The 23,231-nt window shown below is 39.2% G+C and overlaps 1 protein-coding gene across 1 annotated transcript in view; it reads left to right on the forward strand.

Moving 5' to 3' along the window:
- Positions 1-23,231, forward strand: part of LOC128687418 (ATP-dependent DNA/RNA helicase DHX36) — a gene marked incomplete at its 5' end in the record, with an annotated part of 271,669 nt that overhangs the window by 84,824 nt on the left and 163,614 nt on the right. The window contains 3 exon segments of the mRNA XM_070092756.1: positions 6,249-6,326; positions 16,795-16,981; positions 20,784-20,985. Of these exon segments, the coding sequence (XP_069948857.1) occupies positions 6,249-6,326; positions 16,795-16,981; positions 20,784-20,985 (467 nt within the window).

The following is a 23,231-nucleotide window of genomic DNA, read 5'->3' on the forward strand; positions in this document are numbered from 1 at the left end:
GCAGGATATGAGTTTTGGGGAGGTGCATTAGACATTTTGTAGAATAAAAGGGATAAAGCAGCTGAAATGGATGGGATCATGACAGAAATGTTAAAAGCAGGGGGGTATATAGTGTTGGAGTGGTTGGTATTTTTGTTTAATAAATGTATGAAACAGGGGAAGGTACCTAGGGATTGGCAGAGACTATGTATAATTTCTTTATAAAAATGGAAGGGGGACAAAAAAGATTGTAAAAATTTTAGGGGAATAAGTTTACTGAGTATACCAGGAAAAGTGTACAGTAGGATTATTATTAAAAGAATTAGAGGTAAAACAGAGTAGAATTTCGGATGAGCTAGGAGACTTTACAGTGGATAAGGGATGTGTAGATCAGGTGTTTACATTGAAGCATATATGCGAACAGTATTTAGATAAACATAGGGAAGGTTTCATTGCATTTATTTATTTAGAAATGGCATATGATAGAGTAGATAGAGGAGCAATGTGGCAGATGTTTTAGGTACAGTGGACCCTCGGCTAACGATATTAATCTGTTCCTGAGAGCTCATCGTTAGACAAAATTATCGTTAGCCGAATTAATTTTCCCCATAAGAAATAATGGAAATCCAATTAATCCGTTCCAGACAGCCAAAAGTATTAAAAATTTTTTTTTTCATGAAATATACATTTCCCTACAAAGAAAACAATGAGACATGCACAATAACTATATAAATAAATGTTTAAATGACACTTACCTTTATTGAAGAATATTGATGAGTGATGAGACACTGTTTTTCTTGAACACTGGGATTTTCAGAGTGGTACATGAGTAAAGGCTTCACTTTGCAATCCTTACTAGCATTACAACAAAACAAGAAAGTTAGCCTGTCTTTCATAGGCTTGTGTCCTGGCAGTGACTTTTTCTCCTGAGTAATGTAGGTCCTGTTTGGCATTTTCTTCCAGAATAAGCCTGTTTCGTCACAGTTGAACACTTGTTGGGGTTGGAATTTTTCAGCTTCGCCATGCCTTATCACACTGTGTATGCCACTATGATTCTTAAATCTCTCAAACCAACCTTTGCTGGCCTTAAATTCACCAATATGAGCACTAGTTCCAGGCATTTTTTCCTGTTCACCTGAGTGTTAGTCGACTGGTGTGGGTCGCATCCTGGGGGACAAAATTAAGGACCCCAATGGAAATAAGTTAGACAGTCCTCAATGACTCACTGACTTTCTTGGGTTATCCTGGGTGGCTAACCCTCTGGGGGTTGATTGTTTCTCGGTAATTGTTTCTCGTTAAAGCCACACCAACAATAGTCTCTCCACATCGTCAAGTAGTACAGCTGACGGTGGTGCAGCAACAGCTGACGGTGGTGCAGCAGCAGCTGACCGTGGTATGATAGTATTTCAATAGTATTTCTCACCCTTTTTACCACAGGGTTGGCACTAGAAACTTTCTTTGGGCCCATGGTGGCTTACTTAGCAGTTACAAGCACTATAAACAATGGAATAATACAAAATGTATCGAATGTATGCATGAAACCGGCCACCCTGGCTTGTAAACAGTGACGGTAGGGCAACTGAGGCGCTCAGGCTGGACGGACAAGTTCAGGACGAATCACGTTGGGCGAGTTTTTTAGCGTTAGGCGAGCCAAAAATTTTTACGCTCAAATGCTTCGTTAGACGGATTTAACGTTATACGATGCGTTCATTAGCCGAGGGTCCATTGTATTTATGCAATAGACAGTAAGTTACTAAATGCTGTAAAGAGTTTTTATGAGGATAGTGAGGCTCGGGTTAGGGTGTGTAGAAGAGAGGAAGATTACTTCCCAGTAAAAGTAGGTCTTAGACAGGGATGCGTAATGTCACAATGGTTGTTTAACATATTTATAGAAGGGGCTGTAAAAAAAGTAAATGCTAGGGTGTTGGGGAGAAGGGTGGGATTAAATTATGGGGAATCAAATACAAAATGGGAGTTGACACAGTTACTTTTTTGCTGATGATACTGTGCTTTTGGGGGATTCTAAAGAAAGGTTGCAAAGGTTAGTGGACAAGTTTGGGAGGGTGTGTAAAGGTAGAAAATTGAAAGTGAATATAAGAGTAAAGTTATCTTTCTTTCAACACACCTGCCATATCCCACCGAGGCGGGGTGGCCCAAAAGAAAAAATAAAAGTTTCTCCTTTTACATTTAGTAATATATACAGGAGAAGGGGTTACTAGCCCCTTGCTCCTAAGAGTAAAGTGATGTGGGTATCAAATTGGATATCATATTGGAGGGAGGGAGTAATGAAGTGAATGTTTTCAGGTATTTGGGAGTTGACTTGTTAGCAGATGGGTTTATGAAGGATAAGTTAAACCATAGAATTGGTGAAGGAAAAAAGGTGAGTGGTGCATTGAGGTATCTGTGGAAACAAGGAACATTATCCATAGAGGCAAGGAAGGGAATGTATGAGAGTTTAGTGGTACCAACACTTTTATGTGGGTGTGAAGCAATGGGTTGTAAATGCTGAGATGTCGTGTCTAAGGGCAGTGTGTCGTGTAAATATTATGCAGAGAATTCGTAGTGTGGAAATTAGGAGATGTGGAGTTACTGAAAGTATTAGTCAAATGGCTGAAGAGGGGCTGTTGAGGTGATTTGATCCTTTAGAAAGAATGGAACAAAGTAGAATGACTTGGAGAGCACACAAATCTATTGGAGAGGGTAGATGGGGTAGGGGTCGTCCCTGAAAAGGTTGGAGGGAAGGGTTAAAGGAAGTTTTGTGGGTGAGGGGCTTGAACTTCCGGCAAACATGTGTGGTGTGTTAGATAGGAGTGAATGGGGACCTGATGAGCTGTTGGAGTCTGAGCATGGTAATATCTTGTGAAGGGATTCAGGGAAACTGGTTAGCCTTACCTGAGTCCTGGGAATTGGAAGTACAATGCCTGCACTTTAAGGAGAGGTTTAGGATATTGGCAGTTTGGAGGGACGTCTAAACTGTCGTATCTGAGCACCTCTGCAAAGACAGTGATTATGTATGAGTGATGGTGAAAGTGTTGAATGATGAAAGTTTTTTCTTTCTTTTTGGGTTTTTTCTTTCTTTTTGAATTACCCGCCCTCAGTGGGAAATGGCCGGTATGTTAAAATAAATAAATAAATAAATAAATAAATAAATAAATATATAAATATATATATACAGTGGACCCCCGCATAACGATTACCTCCAAATGCGACCAAATATGTAAGTGTATTTATGTAAGTGCGTTTGTACGTGTATGTTTGGGGGTCTGAAAGGAATAATCTACTTCACAATATTCCTTATGGGAATAAATTCGGTCAGTACTGGCACCTGAACATACTTATGGAGTGAAAAAATATCGTTAACCGGGGGTCCACTGTGTGTGTGTGTGTGTGTGTGTGTGTGTGTGTGTGTGTGTGTGTGTGTGTGTGTGTGTGTGTGTGTGTGTGTGTGTGTGTGTGTGTGTGTGTGTGTGTGTGTGTGTGTGTGTGTGTGTCTATATATATATATATATATATATATATATATATATATATATATATAAGGTTTTTACAAAGCAGAAGTGTTATAAGAAGAGCAGAGTATATGGAGAGTAAAAGAAAGGTAAAGAGAGTGGTGAGAGAGTGCAAAAGGAGAGCAGATGATAGAGTGGGAGAGGCACTGTCAAGAAATTTTAATGAAAATAAGAAAAAATTTTGGAGTGAGTTAAACAAGTTAAGAAAGCCTAGGGAAAATATGGATTTGTCAGTTAAAAACAGAGTAGGGGAGTTAGTAGATGGGGAGATGGAGGTATTGGGTAGATGGCGAGAATATTTTGAGGAACTTTTAAATGTTAAGGAAGAAACAGAGGCAGTAATTTCATGCACTGGTCAGGGAGGTATACCATCTTTTAGGAGTGAAGAAGAGCAGAATGTAAGTGTGGGGGAGGTACGTGAGGCATTACGTAAAATGAAAGGGGGTAAAGCAGCTGGAACTGATGGGATCATGACAGAAATGTTAAAAGCAGGGGGGGATATAGTGTTGGAGTGGTTGGTACTTTTGTTTAATAAATGTATGAAAGAGGGGAAGGTACCTAGGGATTGGCAGAGAGCATGTATAGTCCCTTTATATAAAGGGAAAGGGGACAAAAGAGACTAAAAATTATAGAGGAATAAGCTTACTGAGTATACCAGGAAAAGTGTACGGTAGGGTTATAATTGAAAGAATTAGAGGTAAGACAGAATGTAGGATTGCGGATGAGCAAGGAGGTTTTAGAGTGGGTAGGGGATGTGTAGATCAGGTGTTTACATTGAAGCATATATGTGAACAGTATTTAGATAAAGATAGGGAAGTTTTTATTGCATTTATGGATTTAGAAAAGGCATATGATAGAGTGGATAGAGGAGCAATGTGGCAGATGTTGCAAGTATATGGAATAGGTGGTAAGTTATTAAATGCTGTAAAGAGTTTTTATGAGGATAGTGAGGCTCAGGTTAGGGTGTGTAGAAGAGAGGGAGACTACTTCCCGGTAAAAGTAGGTCTTAGACAGGGATGTGTAATGTCACCATGGTTGTTTAATATATTTATAGATGGGGTTGTAAAGGAAGTAAATGCTAGGGTGTTTGGGAGAGGGGTGGGATTAAATTATGGGGAATCAAATTCAAAATGGGAATTGACACAGTTACTTTTTGCTGATGATACTGTGCTTATGGGAGATTCTAAAGAAAAATTGCAAAGGTTAGTGGATGAGTTTGGGAATGTGTGTAAAGGTAGAAAGTTGAAAGTGAACATAGAAAAGAGTAAGGTGATGAGGGTGTCAAATGATTTAGATAAAGAAAAATTGGATATCAAATTGGGGAGGAGGAGTATGGAAGAAGTGAATGTTTTCAGATACTTGGGAGTTGACGTGTCGGCGGATGGATTTATGAAGGATGAGGTTAATCATAGAATTGATGAGGGAAAAAAGGTGAGTGGTGCGTTGAGGTATATGTGGAGTCAAAAAACGTTATCTATGGAGGCAAAGAAGGGAATGTATGAAAGTATAGTAGTACCAACACTCTTATATGGGTGTGAAGCTTGGGTGGTAAATGCAGCAGCGAGGAGACGGTTGGAGGCAGCGGAGATGTCCTGTTTAAGGGCAATGTGTGGTGTAAATATTATGCAGAAAATTCGGAGTGTGGAAATTAGGAGAAGGTGTGGAGTTAATAAAAGTATTAGTCAGAGGGCAGAAGAGGGGTTGTTGAGGTGGTTTGGTCATTTAGAGAGAATGGATCACAGTAGAATGACATGGAAAGCATATAAATCTATAGGGGAAGGAAGGCGGGGTAGGGGTCGTCCTCGAAAGGGTTGGAGAGAGGGGGTAAAGGAGGTTTTGTGGGTAAGGGGCTTGGACTTCCAGCAAGCGTGCGTGAGCGTGTTAGATAGGAGTGAATGGAGACGAATGGTACTTGGGACCTGACGATCTGTTGGAGTGTGAGCAGGGTAATATTTAGTGAAGGGATTCAGGGAAACCGGTTATTTTCATATAGTCGGACTTGAGTCCTGGAAATGGGAAGTACAATGCCTGCACTTTAAAGGAGGGGTTTGGGATATTGGCAGTTTGGAGGGATATGTTGTGTATCTTTATATGTTTATGCTTCTAGACTGTTGTATTCTGAGCACCTCTGCAAAAACAGTGATAATGTGCGAGTGTGGTGAAAGTGTTGAATGATGATGAAAGTATTTTCTTTTTGGGGATTTTCTTTCTTTTTTGGGTCACCCTGCCTCGGTGGGAGACGGCCGACTTGTTGAAAAAAAAAAAAAAAAAAAAAAATTTATATTTATATATATATATATATATATATATATATATATATATATATATATATATATGTCACACAAAATGCACTAAATCCAGGGAAAATTTGACTGAGTGTATGTGTGAGTGAGTAGAAACAATAAACTGGCATGGGTGGCCTACAGCTCAGGTATCAGTAAAAAGGGACAGGTCCTAAACATGGCCACTTTGGCCTGTACTGGACAGATGTTGGAGTTACTGGAGACTACTGGACACTTATTGCTCTGGACATAATGCAAAATTACAGAATTTTGTCCAATAATTAGAGCTTTTATCCAGCCAAATTTTTCATCTGAAATTCCCTGAAATCTGTTAGTGAGAGGTTTTAGTATTTACTGAATTTAAAAATACAGTATTTATTACTTCAATAAATGCACTAACCATAGTTTTTCTAGAAATAAAATATCATAAAATATGCTTTATTATTTAAAAAAATGTATTAAATGTATTCCTTTCCAGGTAATTATCTGGTGATTCCATTACACTCCATGATGCCAACAGCTAACCAGCGTGAGGTGTTTGACAGACCACCTAAAGGTAATGTGGGCTGAATTACAGTAGACCGCCATTTAGCACAGTAGTTACGTCCCTGAAAATGCCATGTTAGGTAAAAATCACGTTAGTTGAACTGAAGAACTTATGGGAAAAATAAGGTTACATTCCTGGAATCCCCCAAAAAGCCAAACAACTTTTTTTTTTAGGCCTCCACATCTTACAAAAATAAAAGTGAATATGTAGTTGTAGTTCAAAAACAGTGATTATGTGTGAGTGAGGTGAAAGTGTTGAATGATGATGAAAGTATTTCCTTTTTGGGGATTTTCTTTCTTTTTGGGTCACCCTGCCTCTGTGGGAGACAGCCGACTTGTTGAAAAAAAAAAAAAGTTCATTGTTGTGATGTATTAAGTTGTTTTTACTGCTTAAGACTACAAATGTAACAGAAATAATAGTATTTCTTACCATAACCCTTTGACTGTTTTGGTCGCATATATACGTCTTACGAGCCACTGTTTTTGATGTATATATGCTCAAAAAAAATTCTAGCGGCTTCAAATCAAGCAGGAGAAAGCTGGTAGGCCCACATGTGAGAGAATGGGTGTGTGGGGTCAGTGTGCATCATATAAAAAAAAATCCTGCAGCACGCAGTGCATAATGAGGAAAAAAAAAAAGACCGATTTTTTGGATTAAAACTCCGACTTTGTGGTCTATTTTCGTATAGTATTGATGGTTGTATTCTCATTTTCGTGGTCTCATTTGATAGAATGGATAACATGTTATAGAAATAGAGGTGATTTTGATTGGTTTTACTATGAAAAGAACCTTGAAATGGAGCTCAAAGTAGGGGAAATGTTTGATTTTTGCTGATGTTCAAGAGTAAACAAATGAGACCATTTTTCAATAAATGTCCAAGTAGCCATTCTAATATGCAGTCATGAATGGGTTCACATTATTTATACAGTTATTACAATATTGCAGTAATCTGCATAACAGTAAATCTTCTAGTTTTTGTTTGAATAAAAATTCAAAATAGAAAGCAAGAGTAATATCAGTGGTGCCTGGAGATGAGACTGATGAACAAAGAAAATGTTATTTTAGAGCCAGGAATGTCTGCAGTGTTCATTCTGGACCCTATTTTGAAATTGTCATATTTTTTAATTTTCGTGAAATTGGCCAAATTGCAAATTTCTGACCACTTTATTGGGTTATTGAAATTTGTAAATGGGCAGTTTCTTGTACTCAGTCGATAGAAAAAAATGGAGTTCTAAAGAAATAGCTATGAGTTTGATCAACTGGAACAATGGAATTAGCCAAAAATAGGGCTCAAAGTAGGCGAAATCGCTGATTCGTAAATATTGCCAAGGTCGTTAACTTCGCGAGAGCGTAATTCCATCAGTTTTCCATCAAATTTCGTTCTTTTGGTGTCATTACAATCAGGAAAAGATTCTCTATCATTTCACGAGAAAAAATAATTTTTTTTCGGACACCAGGAGACACCTCAGGATTTGGGGTTGCGACAGTCAAGGGGTTAAATGGTGGGTGCTGGTGTTTGTAGATGATTGTGAAGAGAGTGGAGAGTTATGTTGTGGTCTTACTGGGCTGAGGTGGATGGTAGAGGTTCTGTTACTGAAGTTGATGGTTATTACAAATTTGGTAGGGAAGCTTCTAGGGGAAGCTAAACTAATAGGCCTATAGTATAATTAATAAACTCACCCATTACCAAACCTGCAATATGCAATATAGTCCGGAGTACAAAAACACATACAATACTTTTTAATCTTTACTAGTAAAATTGTTTTATCATAAAAAAGTATTATTTGATTTATGCAGAAACATAATAAAATAAGAGTATATTCTTTGGCATTAATATCACATTACACTAGCAATGTAGTCATGACCCTACCTACCCCGTGTCACAAGACACTACCTTTCCCTAAGTCTCATGACACACTTACTACTACTTGTCATAATACACCCTTGTCTCTGTTATGACACTCCTTCTCTCACTGTCACAAGACACCCTTTTCTCTGCGTCATAACACGCTTCCTCTCTGTGTCACTTGACACCCTGTTCTCTGTGTCGTAAGACACTACCTTTTGTACAGGGTTACATGACACCTTGTTAATGGCATATGATTGTTACACCCTTCACCTGTGTTATTACTGACAATCTCACACATGACACTGTTAACACTACCGTCTGTGTCACACATGACAAACCTTGACTGTCTTCATACAACTCTACCTCGCCTGTGTCTTCACACGACACTAACTCAACCGTGTCTTCACAACATCGTGGGATAGCCAGGAGCAAACCAAGTACAGACGGTACATGTGTCTAGCAGTGATGAACACACACGTGAATACTCTCTGAAGCCATCAGGCTCAGTGAACGGTGGTGAACACACACTGTGGTGAATACACTCTTTCTGACACTGAGGCCGGCTAAGCAGCCCCTCCCCCTACATTGGTTATGCTGACATCACACAGGGTGCTGCCAGGTAACAACCATAGCAGCACCCAAGTGGTCAGTCAACCACCTCCCTTTATTTGTTTGTTTCTGGGTTCGCAACAATGGTTGTACTGGCATGTCTAACTTTAATTCATTCAGTCAGTCAGTCAAGTCATTTAGTAAGTCAGTCAGGTCATTCAGTAAGTCACTCAATAAGTCAGTCAAGTCAATCAGTAAGTCTACCTGGAGTTTACCTGGAGGTTATTCCGGGGATCAATGCCCCCGCGGCCCGGTCCACGACCAGGCCTCCTGGTGGATCAGGGCCTGATCAACCAGGCTGTTACTGCTGGCCGCAAGTAGTCTGACGTACGAACCACAGCCCGGCTGATCCGGCACTTACTTTAGGTATCTGTCCAGCTCTCTCTTGAAGGCAGCCAAGGGTTTATTGGTAATTCCCCTTATGCTTGGTGAGAGGCTGTTGAACAGTCTTGGGCCCTGGATACTTGTGGTGTTTTCTCTTAGTGTACCAATGGCGCCCCTACTTTTAATTTGGGGTATTTTGCATCACCTGCCCAGTCTTTTACTTTTGTAGGGAGTGATTTCTGTGTGCAGATTTGGAATCATTCCTTCCAGGATTTTCCAAGTGTAGATTATGATATCTCTCTCTCTCTCTCTCCTGCGTTCCAACGAGTACAAGTCAAGTGTTTCCAAGCGTTACCAGTAGTTAAGGTGCTTGACAGAACTTATATGTGCAGTCAAGATCAGTCAAGTCATTCATTCAGTCAGTCAAGTCATTCAGTAAGTCAATCAAGTCATTCATTCAGTCAGGTCACTCAGTAAGTCAAGTCACTCAGTAAGTCAGTCAGTCAGTTCAGTCAGTCATTCAGTAAGTCAGTCACACAAACTCATGTTTACCTCTTTTCCTGTGTACAAAGTAACACTTCATTACGGCTACAGGTTATCTTTTGTCTAATATCTTTGTTTGTTAATTCTAAGACTTTAGTGTTGATACCTCTTTGTGCCACTTTCAGCAACACTGTATGGCTACTGGGTGTCATGATTGCTTGGCAGATACAAAATATAGTAATTAAAATATCATAACACAATTTACAAACACAGCTGCCTTGTAGCAGAGAAAGACTGGACACGTATGAATTACGAATGTTGGGATGGTGGGGTGGTGTCAGGGAGTGGCAGGGGATGGCGGGAGGGCTCCCCGGCTGCTCCACAACAAGGTGACCGCTTGAGCTAAAGAGAATTTTTTTTTCCTTCCCACAAACTGAACCATGTAAATTAATTATGCGACTTGTTACATAAAATTGTGCAGCAATTCTTCAATCGTGCAATACTCAGATCGTGCCAAATAAACTCGTGCTAAATGACGGTCTGCTGTATATCAGTCTTCTGTATGCTGTTTCATTACTCTCATTAGGGTTTTTCTTGTAGAATCTCCACTAGATTTTTTTTAACTCACTGTCCATCTCCCAATAAGATAGGGCAACCCGAAAAAGAAACTTTCACTATCGTTCATTCCAACACTGTCTTGCCAGAGGCATGCAGACATTACTGTTCAGATTCTCCTCTTTCAGAGTGCACCATTGTACTTCCCGCCTCCAGGACTCAAGTGCAGCTAACTGGTTTCCCTGAATCTTTTCACAGAATGTTACCTTGCTGACACTCCTATCTAACACACTCACACATGCCTACTGAGTGTCTAAGCCTCTCGCACACAAGACCTTTACCCCTCCCTTCAGCCTTTCCTAGGGTGACCTCCTACTCCACCTTCCCTCTGCTACGGATTTAGACTCTCTCCAAGTCATCATATTTTGATCCATCCTCATAGTATGTCCAGACCATCTCAACAACATCTCAACAACCCTTCTTCATCCCCCTGGATAATACTTTTAGTAAATCCACATCTCCTAATCTTCAAGTTACAAATTCTCTGCATGATACTTACCCTCAGATATGACATGTTAACTGCCTCCAGCCTCCTCTTTCTTGCAACATTCCATGCTTGACACCCATATAAGAATGTTAGTGCCATTATACTCTCATTCATTCCCCTCTTTGTCTCCACAGGTACCTCAATGCATCACCCCCTAATTTTTTCCATCATTTATATGGTGTACATATTTTAATAATGTTGAATGTTTTGTTAGCTTTAAAGTTTTAAATTGCATTTTTTGTCTGTACAGTGGACCCTTGACCAATGGCGTTAATCCGTTCCAGAGAGCTAGCCATTAGTCATATTTGCCGTTAGTCTAATTAATTTTCCCCATAAGAAATAATGGAAATAGAATTAATCCGTTCCAGACACCCAACAGTATTAAACAAAATAACTTTTTTACATGATATATACGTTTCCCTACACAAAAACGAATGGGACATGCAAAATAAACAATAATTAAATGCCACTTACCTTTATTGTGGAGTTGTTGATGAGTGATGAGACGGCAGGAGGGCAGATGATGCAGGTGTGTTATTGTTTGGAAGGGAAATCCCCTTCCATAAAGACTTGAGGTACTAAGTCCTTTGGTCGGGTCACCTCCCTTCTTGGTTTTTTAATGCCACTAGGACCAGCTTGAGAGTCACTGGACCCCTGTCAGACAAAATATCTGTCCAGAGAGCTGTGTTTCTCACATGCCCTTAGGATTTCCCTAAAATGGGACACAAGAGTGTCATTGTACATGTTGCCAATATGGCTTGCAACTTCTGTGACAGGGTAAAATTCATCCATAAATGCTTGCACCTTTGTAAACATTGAACACTTTTCCCTAATCCTTGACAAAGTCATCTTCCTCCTGCTCTGAAGAACATTCCTGAGATGTGATCTGTTGCTGTTGCACCTGAAGCTCTTGCAGGTCTGCAGTGGTTAGTTTTTCCTCATCGTTCTGCACAAACTCTTCCTCATCCTCACCACAAACCTCTAACCCCAAGGACTTCCCCAATGACACAATAGCTTCCACTACTGGCATAGGCTCCTGAGGGCTAGCCCCAAGCCCTTCAAAATCCCTCTCTTGTACACATTATGGCCACAGTTTCCTCCAAGAAAAGTTCAAAGTCCTGCAAGTCACTCCTTCCCAAGCCTTACCTATAAGGTTTATGCAACTGAGGATATTGAAGTGATCTTTCCAAAACTCTCTTAGGGTCAATTCAGTGTCTGAGGTCACTTCAAAGCACTTTTGAAACACTGATTTTGTGTAGAGCTTTTTGGAGTTCGAAATGACCTGCTGGTCAATGGGCTGGAGGAGAAAAGTTGTATTAGGAGGCAAAAACTTCACTTTAACAAAACCAAACTCCCCTGCAATTTCCTCTTGCAAGCCGTGAGGATGAGCAGGAGCATTGTCCATTACCAGGAGGTACTTGAGTGACAATTTCTTTTCCTGGAGATAATATTTTGTCACAGTGGGGCCAAACACACCATAAAACCAGTCCAAGAAAAGTTCCCTAGTGACCCATGCTTTACTGTTTGATCTCTACAGCACACGCAAATTACCCTTGATGATACTGTTTTTCCTGAACACAATGGGAGTTTCAGAGTGATACACCAATAAAGGCTTCACTTTGCAATCACCACTAGCATTACTACACAACATTGTCAGCCTGTCTTTCATAGGCTTATGTCCTGGGAGTGCCTTTTCCTCCTGAGTAATGTAAGTCCTGTTTGGCATTTTCTTCCAAAACAGGCCTGTTTCATCACAATTAAACACTCGTTCAGGTTTTAAGTTTTCAGTCTCTATGTATTCCTTAAAGTCCTTCACATATTTTTTAGCCGCTTTTTTGTCTGAACTGCCAGCCTCACCATGCCTTACCACACTGTGTATGCCACTACGATTCTTAAATCTTTCAAACCAGCCTTTGCTGGCCTTAAATTCATCAGTATCATCACTATTTTGAGGTATTTTCCTAATGAGATCATCATGCAACTGCCTTGCCTTTTCACAAATTATAGACTGAGAAACACTATCTCCTGATAATTGTTTTTTGCTTATCCATACCAGTAACATTCTCTCTACCTCCTCAATTATTTGCTGTCTCCGTTTTGAAAACATACTTGCACCTTTTGCAACAACAGCTTCCTTGATTGTCTTTCTGTTGGCCAAGATAGTACTGATGGTTGAATGGGAGTTGTATAGCCTTTCCAACTGAGACATATGCACTCCACTATCATATTTTTCAATTCTCTCTTTCTTCATTTCCATCATAATTCTCACCCTTTTTAACACAGGCTTGGCACTAGAAGCTTTCTTGGGGCCCATGGTGGCTTATTTAGTGGTTATAAACACTAAAAACACTGGAATAATCCAAAATATATGGCAAGTACACATGGAATTGACCGCAACAGCTTATAAACAATAGCACACTGAGTCTTGGAGTCGCTGGGCCCGCTCGGGCCATGCTCCCGCCGCGTGGACACGTTCCAGACGAACGCTGTTAGATGCGTTTTTCATCATTGGTAGACCCATTTTTTTTACGCCAAAGAGTGCCATTAGACGAATTTGTCGTTACTTGATGATGCTGTTGGGTGGGGGTCCACTGTAAATACAGTGGACCCCGGTTAACGATATTTGTTCACTCCAGAAGTATGTTCAGGTGCCAGTACTGACCGAATTTGTTCCCATAAGGAATATTGTAAAGTAGATTAGTCCATTTCAGACCCCCAAACATACACGTACAAACGCACTTACATAAATACACTTACATAATTGGTCGCATTCGGAGGTGATCGTTATGCGGGGGTCCACTGTATATAATTATTAGATAAAAATGCACTAAATTAATATGTCAGAACTTATAATTAAGGTGATAATTTAGATAGCAATGTATTTGCCAATTTTACAAGAAAGTGGCTTTTTCTTCATCCCAAAAGTACATAACATATTTTAGAGTGCACTGTGGATAAAGTGATAGATTAATGTATTTTTAGTTTACATATTACAGTAGCTTAAATTCTGGTACAGTGTCATTTTTTATACAGTACAGTGTTTTGAGTGAAGTCTTGCAGTGGAAACATTTCAGGAAATTAGCCTAAAAATAGTAATATTTTAATTACAAATAATGGTAGGACTATGAAGGGCATAATAGGAAGTATTAACCCTTAAACTGTCCAAACGTAGATCTACGTCCACGTGCGGGGGGCTCCGAACGTAGATCTACGTTTGTTTTTTTACGTGCTTTCAAATGGGAAAAACCAAGGTCGGAGCGCTACACACGTGAACGTAGATCTACGTTGGGACAGTTTTATTATTGGAAAATTTTAATTTGTGATAGGCTCAGTATTAATGAAGACACCATATGCATTGTTCTACTAAATTACATACACTTAATTAACCCTTTGAGGGTCGACAGGCCCTCTCTGAGACTCGTTTTCAGGGTCGGCCAAATTTAAAAAAAAAAATAATTTTTTCTTATGAAAAGATAGAGAATCTTTTCCCGATCATAATGACACCAAAAATATGAAATTTGATGGAAAACTTACGGAATTATGCTCTCGCGAAGTTAGCGGTCTCGGCGATGTTTACGGATTGGTGATTTTGCCCACTTTGAGCCCCATTTTCGGCCAGTTCCACTGTACTAGTCGACAAAAAACATGAATATTTCGCTAGAACTCCATTTTTTCTATTGAATGAGTGCAAGAAACCACCCATTTACCAATTTCAACTATCCAGTACAGTGGTCAGAATTTAGCAATTTTTCCAATTTCACACAAATTTCAAAAGATGCCAATTTCTGAATAGGGTCCAGAACAAACAAGAAATACATTCCTGGAACTAAAATGACATTTCCTCTGTTCATTAGTAATGTCTCAAGGGCCCCTCTTACATTCTTTTGCTTTCCACTTCGAATTTTTATTCTCACAAAAAATAGAAGATTTACTGTTATGCAGACTACTGCATTAGTGTAAAAATGGTATGAATCATATTGGCGCACTTGCAAAAGAATATTAGACTCACCAGTTGACGTGTATTGGACGCTTGGCATGATTTGTTTACTTTGAACTTTGGTAAAAATCGAATGTTTCTGCTATTTTGAGCTCAATTTCAATGTACTTTTCATTGTAAAACCAGTCAAAATCATCTCAATTTCTATGATATGTCTTCCATTCTATAAAATGAGACCAGGAAAACTAGAATATAACAATAAATACCATACGAAAATACAGTGCAAAGCCGCTGTTTTATTCCAAAAAAACGGTCAAAGTTTTTTTTTTCTCATTATGCACTGTGTGCTGCAGGATTTTTTTTATACCGTGCACACTGACTACATAGACCCATTCTTTCATATGGAGGCCTACCAGCTTTCTCCCACTAGATTTGAGGGCGCTAGAATTTAGGCGTACTAGTACGTCAAAAACCCTAGGTCGTAAGCCGTACTAGTACGTCCGAAACCCTCAAAGGGTTAAAAATAAATGTGACAGGGTGGATAAGGGGGCAGTGTGGCAGATGTTCCAAATGTATGGAATAGGAGGTGGGTTATTGAAAGCAGTGAAGAATTTTTACGAGGATAGTGAGGCTCAGGTTAGAGTATGTAGAAGAGAGGGAGATTATTTCCAAATAAAAGTAGGCCTTAGACAAAGATGTATGATGCCACCATGGTTGTTCAATATATTTATAGATGGGGTTGTAAGAGAAGTGATTGCTCGGGTATTGGCAAGAGGTGTTGGGTAAAAAAAATAAAGAATCTAACACAAAGTGGGAGTTGTCACAGTTGCTCTTTGCTGATGACACTCTACTTTTGGGAGATTCTGAAGAGATGTTGCAGAGGTTTGTAGACAAGTTTGGTAGGGTACGTAAAAGAAGAAAATTAAAAGTGAATATAATGAAGAGTAAGGTGATGAGAATAACAAAAAAATTAGCAAACGGAAGATTGGATATCATATTGAAGGGAGAGAGTATTTAGGAGGTAAATGTATTCAGATATTTACTAGTGAATGTGTCAGCAGATGGGTCTATGAAAGATGTGGTGAATCATAGAATTGACAAGGGGAAATGGTGAGTGGTGCACTGAGAAGTCTGTGAAGACAAAGAACTTTATCCATAGAAGTAAAGAGAGGAATGTATGAGAGTATAGTTATATCAACACTCTTATATGGGTGTGAAGCATGGGTGGTGAATGTTACAACAAGGAGAAGGCTGGAGGCAGTGGAGATGTTGTGTCTGAGGGCATGTGTGGTGTGAATATAATGCAGAAAATTCATAGTTTGGAAATTAGGAGGAGGTGTGGAATTGCCAAAACTGTTGTGCAGGGGGCTGAGGAAGGGTTGTTGAGGTGGTTTGGACATATAGAGAGAATGGAACGAAACAGAATGACTATGAGAGTGTATAAATCTAGCGGAGGGAATGCAGGATAGGGGTTGGCCCAAGAAAGGTTGGAGGGAGGGGGTAAAGGAGGTTTTGTGTGCGAGGGGCTTGTGCTTCCAGCAAGCATGCGTGAGCATATTTGATAGGAGTGAATGGAGACAAATGGTTTTTAGGACTTGACATGCTGTTGGAGTGTGAGTAGGGCAATATTTATGAAGTGATTCAGGGAAACTGGCATGCCAGACTTGAGTCCTGGAGATGGGAAGTACAGTGCCTACACTCTGAAGGAGGGGTGTTAATGTTGCAATTTTATAACTGTAGTGTAAGTGCGCCTCTGACAAGACAGTAATGGAGTGAATGATGGTGAAAATTTTTCCTTTTTTGGGCCACCCTACCTTGGTGGGAAACGTCCGATGTCTTAATAATAAAAAATACTATATATAGTAAACCCTCTATTGAACAAGCTAATTGGGGGGAGGGGGAGGTGGGTGGTCAGCAATGGAAGTTGTGGTGGATAGAGAAAAGATTACCTTGCTATGATTGTAACAGTAATGAGCAGTTCTGAGACCAAAGGGCTTTGTCCATTGTTTCCAAATCTGTTGACCCGCCGGCTTTTGTTTCGTATTTCCAAAGCCCATTAAATAAGGAGCTTTTTGGTAAAAGTGAGAAAGACATACTGATCATGGGTCCTGTTAATTGAAGTAATAATTAAGTTTGTTTACCTGCTGTTACTAAGCGTCATTTGTGTTTGCAGGTGTGCGCAAAATAGTCTTGGCAACAAATATTGCTGAAACAAGTATAACAATAGACGACATTGTGTATGTTGTTGATGGTGGGTTTATTAAAATGAAAAATTATGACAAGGAGGCTAATGTGACAACTTTGTTACCTCAATGGGTCACTCTTGCCAATGCTAGGCAACGTCGAGGTCGAGCAGGACGGTGAGTATAGCAGATTTTAATGTTATATATGAAGTAATATTATTTTCAAGAGATCAAGGTATCTGTAATTAGATTTCTACCTTTAATACAGCTTGTATTAAAACTTCAATGTAGATTATGCAGTTGACTGTTGGATAACCTGGTAGTCATGTTCCTGAAAACAGTATGTAATAAAAAAAATCATGCAAATTGAACTGAAGAACCTGTGGGAAAAATAGGGTTACATTTATTGGAGTCCCAAAAAAGCCAACCAAATTTTTTTCAAGTCCCTAAAATTGTAAAAAACTTGCTTCAGAGATTGCATAGATATTACTTCTTACCTTAATTTCTGGTTGCTGGTGCATGTCGATGATTTTGATAGATGTGGAGAGGGATGTTGTTGCCTTACTGGGCTGAGATGGAAGGATGGGGATCGTTAACTGAAGTAGATAGTTGAGGCTCTTGCGCTGTTGTTGATAGTTGCACTGGAGTACTGAGAAATTCTGCAATGCATCTGTGGTCTCTTTACCCTACAGTACTTTATACAGCAGACAGTACGCTATCATCAACGGCGCTAGACCCTGTTTCAGTGCAGTGCTTCTAGATTTGTGAGGGTCCTATTTAGTGAAAAAATTTGCCGTTTGGCAGTAACATGGAACTGCTCACGTATCTGTTGCAGTGTTAATTGTTTTTCTTCAATTTCTTCCTCATCTTCTTCTGTTATCTGCCTCCCTTGTATCTGGGCATTGAGCTCTTCCAACAATTCCTATGGACTTCTTTCGTCATTATCATCATTGTCTAACAATTCATTCACATCTTCCTGCATATCTTCAAAGTCCTCACCTGGCAATCTCCTAGCCAACAGAATAATTTCCTGCACCTGGCTCTCAACTGAAGAAAAACTTGTGATAATATTCGCCAAACTAGGTCATAACTTTCCCTAGCCTGCATTTAATGTTGTTTGGGACACTTAGTTTCATACATTTCTAATATAGCTCATGACATCTGCACTGTAAAATTTATTCCTAAAGTCTTTTACTCCAAGCTCAGGGTCAGCATCCATTGATGCAACATGTTTCTGCATCACTTTTCATGTGTAGTTACATTTGAATGTCCTAATAATTCTGTGATCCAGTGGTTGTATTAAGGATGTTGTATTTGGAAGTAAAAATATGTGGATGCACATCCAACAAAGTTTCCAGATGAGTTCAGAAATTATTAAGACTGAGGAGAACCGTGAGTGCAAGGATCTTGCTGCTTTGAGAACAAAGTGATCCTTAAACCAGTCAATAAATAATTCCTCTGTCATCAGTGCTGACTGATTTGACCTCTGAAGAACTGGTAAGGTAGTTTTATCCACACCTTTCAAAGCACGGGAATCTTAGAGCGGGCTAACACTGGAAATTGCCTGATGCATTACTGCAAAGGAGCAAACCGAAGCAATCCTTTGTTGCCTTGAATCCTGGTGAACTTTTCTCTTACAAACTGATGTAAGTTCGTGCTAGCATCTTCCAATAAACACTTATTATCAGCATTAAACACTTGTTGTGGCTCATAGTCACCCTTAGAAATAATTTCATGTAACTCAGCAGGGAAATTCCCAGCAGCAATGTGGTCAGTAGAAACTCTTTCAATGAAAAACTTAATATCATCCAAGCAACTGTGCAACTGGAATTTGTGGAATGACCATATGCTAAACAAGCACTCTTATTCAGATCTTCCTTCATCACACAGTTTTTTATTGCTGTGAGGCTTTTTCTTAATATGGCAGTTTGGAGGGATATGTTGTGTATCTTTATACGTATATACTTCTAAACTGTTGTATTCTGAGTACCTCTGCAAAAACAGTGATTATGTGTGAGTGAGGTGAAAGTGTTGAATGATGATAAAAGTATTTTCTTTTTGGGGATTTTCTTTCTTTTTGGGTCACCCTGCTTCGGTGGGAGACGACCGACTTGTTAAAAAAAAAAAAATGAAATAAGTGGTGCACCTTTCTTGGTTTTTTGCTCAGTCCACTCACTCAGCTTTTCCACCTTATTTAACTGTTCTGACCTGTTTGTCATATCTTTGTCTCATTCTTCTTAATCGTATGAATTGATGCCTCATTCAGACCTTAGGCTCATACTGTCTCCATCACACGTTCACCACTCTTACGCTCTTAATCTCGATTTTCTTTGAAACGCCAATAATTTCACGCTTATTCTTCTTTACAGTTTCAGGATCATTCTCATTCCTCTTGGGTGTCATTGTTACTATCAAGACATGAGGTAGGACGATGAAAAGATCAACAGTTAATTATCTAACACAGGCTGAGTGTGGTGAGGAAGGTTATGTACATTATGGACTTGTGCTGAGGCTCACTGTGAGGAACACATTGTGTGTCACATTTTCCCCTACATGTACTTCGAGTAAACTGATTTTTCATGGCACGTTCACTGAAAATTTGTCGCAACTTTGAAACAGTTTTGGAGCGAAAATATGTTAACAGATGGTGTGCTATCCGACAGTCTACTGTATATAAAAAATACACACATTTCTGAATTATGTTTTAAATTCTATATTGTGTAAATGTAGAAAGTTGAAAGTGAACATAGATCAGAGTAAGGTGATGAGGGTATCAAGTGATTTAGATAAAGAAAAATTAGATATCACATTGGAGAGAGGGAGCATGGAAGAAGTGAATGTTTTCAGATATTTGACAGTTGACATGTCAGTGGATGGGTTTCTGAAGGATGAGGTTAACCATAGAATTGATGAAGATAAAAAGGTGAGTGGTGCATTGAGGTATATGTGGAGAGAAAAATTGTTATCTGTGGAGGCAAAGAAGGGAATGTATGAAAGTATAGTGGTACCAACACTCTTATATGGGTGTGAAGCTTGGGTTGTAAATGCTGCAGCGAGGAGGCAGTTGTTCAGGTGGTTTGGTCATTTAGAAAGAATGGATCAAAGTAGAATGACATGGAGAGCGTATAAATCTGTAGGGGAAGGAAGGCGGGGTAGGGGTCGTCCTCGAAAAGGTTGGAGGGAGGTCGTAAAGGAGGTTTTGTGGGCGAGGGGCTTGGACTTCCAGCAAGCATGCGTGAGCGTGTTAGATAGGAGTGAGTGGAGATGAATGGCTTTTGGGACTTGACAAGCTGTTGGAGTGTAAGGAGGGTAATATTTAGTGAAGGGATTTGGGTTTGGGATATTGGCAGTTTGGAGGGGTATGTTGTGTATCTTTATATGTGTATGCTTCTAGACTGTTGTATTCTGAGCACCTCTGCAAAAACAGTGATAATGTGTGAGTGTGGTGAAAGTGTTGAATGATGATGAAAGTATTTTCTTTTTGGGGATTTTCTTTCTTTTTTGGGTCACCCTGCCTCGGTGGGAGACGGCCGACTTGTTGAAAAAAAAAAAAAAAAAATTCAGGGAAACCGGTCATTTTTATATAGCCGGACTTGAGTACTGGAAATGGGAAGTACAATGCCTGCACTTTAAAGGAGGGGTTTGGGATATTGACAGTTTGGCAGGATATGTTATGTATCTTTATATGTGTTTCTAAACTGTTGTATCTGGGTGCCTCTGTAAAAACAGTTATTATGGATGAGTGAGGTGAAAGTGTTGAATGATGAAAGTTTTTTCTTTTTGGTTCACCCTGCCTCGGTGGGAGACGGCCAACTTGTTGAAAAAAAAAATTGTACTGTATTTTAATAGTAAAATTAATCTCTCTTTAAACAGCTATATCAGTAAAGGTGTAGAAAATTCAAATTCAAGTATAGTATATAAGTATATTTAAGCAAAATAACTGTGCAGTTTTTTTTTTTTTTTTTTTTTTTTATCCCAGTGTGCAGGCAGGTATTTGTTACCATTTGTTCACACGTGCTCGAGAACAAGCTCTGGATGAGTATCCCCTGCCAGAAATCCAAAGAAGTCGCCTTGAAGAGATTATTCTTCACATCAAAATCTTACGCTTAGGTTCGGTCAAGCCTTTCTTGCTTGAAGTGATGATGCCTCCTGACCCATCTGTTGTTGGTGTCTCTCTTCAGGTAAGAAAAAATGATTGTTTCTTAGGAATTATTGTAGTAATAATATACAGGATTATATGGATAATAATAATTATAATTATGTGGATAATAATAATAATATTCAAGGATTATGTGGATTAACCCCTAAACGGTCCAAACATTTATATACGTTCTTACACATAGCGCCCCAAACGTACATATACGTTTTAATTTTCCTGCCTCCAAATTTGGCACGATTGCCCTGAGATGCCTGGTCAGCATAGAATAGGTCTTAACACTCGTTATGCACCATATTAAAAAATTCTGGGACCACTTAGCACCTTGTGGGAGTGCCAGTTAAATTGAGCGCCAGCTAGAGCAAACAGGGTGGCAAACACCAAGGATTCTCTGATGTAATGTCATATTAACACTTCTCTTTTAAATGGAAAGTAATGTTAACCCCAAGTTTAGGGTCTGTCTATCTCTATCTGTCTGTCTCTGTCTATCTGTCTGTCTGTCTTTGTCTATCTGTCTATCTCTTTCAGTCTGTCTATCTCTGTCTTACACTTACACATATATATAAGTATACATAGTGTAAATTACCTAGGATAACCTAAAAAATCCAGACAAAGTGCTATACTCTGCTTGAAGATGTGAGTAAACGTGATGACACAGTCTTGTGGAGAGGTAGACGGATAGACAGACAGGGAGCTTGACAGACAAACAGACAGACAGACATGTTTGTGTACCAGCGAAAACAAGGAGGGCCGATGCTCATCAGATGTCACCTCTAATCTTTTCTTATCAAGTGTTATCACTGCACCCTCTGTATGATCATCAATCATCACCTCTTATCAAATGTTATCTCATCTTATCATGTCTATGTCAGGGGTGGACTTTGTTTTTCGTGCTTCAAGGGAACTTTTTTTTTTTTTCAACAAACTGGCCTTATCCCACCAAGGCAGGGTGGCCCAAAAAGAAAAAACGAAAGTTTCTCTCTTTAAATTTAGTAATTTATACAGAAGAAGGGGTTACTAGCCCCTTGCTCCCGGCATTTTAGTTGCCTCTTACAACACGCATGGCTTATGGAGGAAGAATTCTGTTCCACTTCCCCATGAAGATAAGAGGAAATAAACAAGAACAAGAACCAGAAAGAAAATAGAAGAAAACCCAGAGGGTTGTGTATATATATGCTTGTACATGTATGTATAGTGTGACCTAAGTGTATGTAGAAGTAGCAAGACGTACCTGAAATCTTGCATGTTTTTTTTTTTCCAACCGGCCGTATCCCACCAAGGCAGGGTGGCCCAAAAAGAGAAATAAAAGTTTCTCTTTCTAAATCTAGTAATTTATACAGGAGAAGGGGTTACTAGCACCTTGCTCCTGGCGTTTTAGTCGCCTCTTACAACAGGCATAGCTTACAGAGGAAGAATTCTGTTACACTTCCCCATGGAGATAAGAGGAAATAAACAAGAACAAGAACTAGAAAGAAAATAGAAAAAAAAAACCAGAGGGGTGTGTGTATATATGTGCTTGTACATGTATGTGTAGTGTGACCTAAGTGTAAGTAGAAGTAGCAAGACTTACCTGAAACTTTGCATGTTTATGAGACAAAAAAGACACCAGCAAGCCTACCATCATGTAAAACAATTACAGGTTTCCATTTTACACTCACCTTTAGGGAACTTCTTATTATCTCCTCCTCCTCCCTCCCTTCCTCCCTCCACTTCCACTTCCACATATCCAAAACATTGCTGGGACATATAAACACTTTGTATATATTCCAAGACCAAGGTAGGTGTAAATGTCCACCTGTCATTGTGTTTGTGACAATTTGAGTACAATTTCAGTACCTAATACTAGTGTCAGAACAAAGAATGATTATCAAATGACAAGAACTGCTATGAATTGTAATTATCAGAACATAAAAATTATATAAAATAAGAAAAAAAGGTATATCAGCAACATTTTTGCAAGTGGCAGGACTCGATGCTGCCATCATGTGAGCATCCAGTGCCAACTTCTCAACCTCATATCTCTGTAAGTACTGACCCTAATTTTTTTATTCTAAAACACTTCAAAAATGTGCCTTTTTTTTTTTTTTTTTTTTTTTTTTTTTTTTTTTTTTTTTTTTTTTTTTTTTTTTTTTTTTTGTGTGTGTGAATATTCGGGGCACTGCACAAGAGATATGTACATATGTATATGTTTGGACTATTTAAGGGTTAAAATAAGGGTTGGATGTGAAAAGTGGGTCATAATAAGCGTGTATGCACCTGGAGAAGAGTGTA

Source organism: Cherax quadricarinatus, chromosome 40, assembly GCF_038502225.1.
Source record: "Cherax quadricarinatus isolate ZL_2023a chromosome 40, ASM3850222v1, whole genome shotgun sequence".
Taxonomy (NCBI): domain Eukaryota; kingdom Metazoa; phylum Arthropoda; class Malacostraca; order Decapoda; family Parastacidae; genus Cherax; species Cherax quadricarinatus.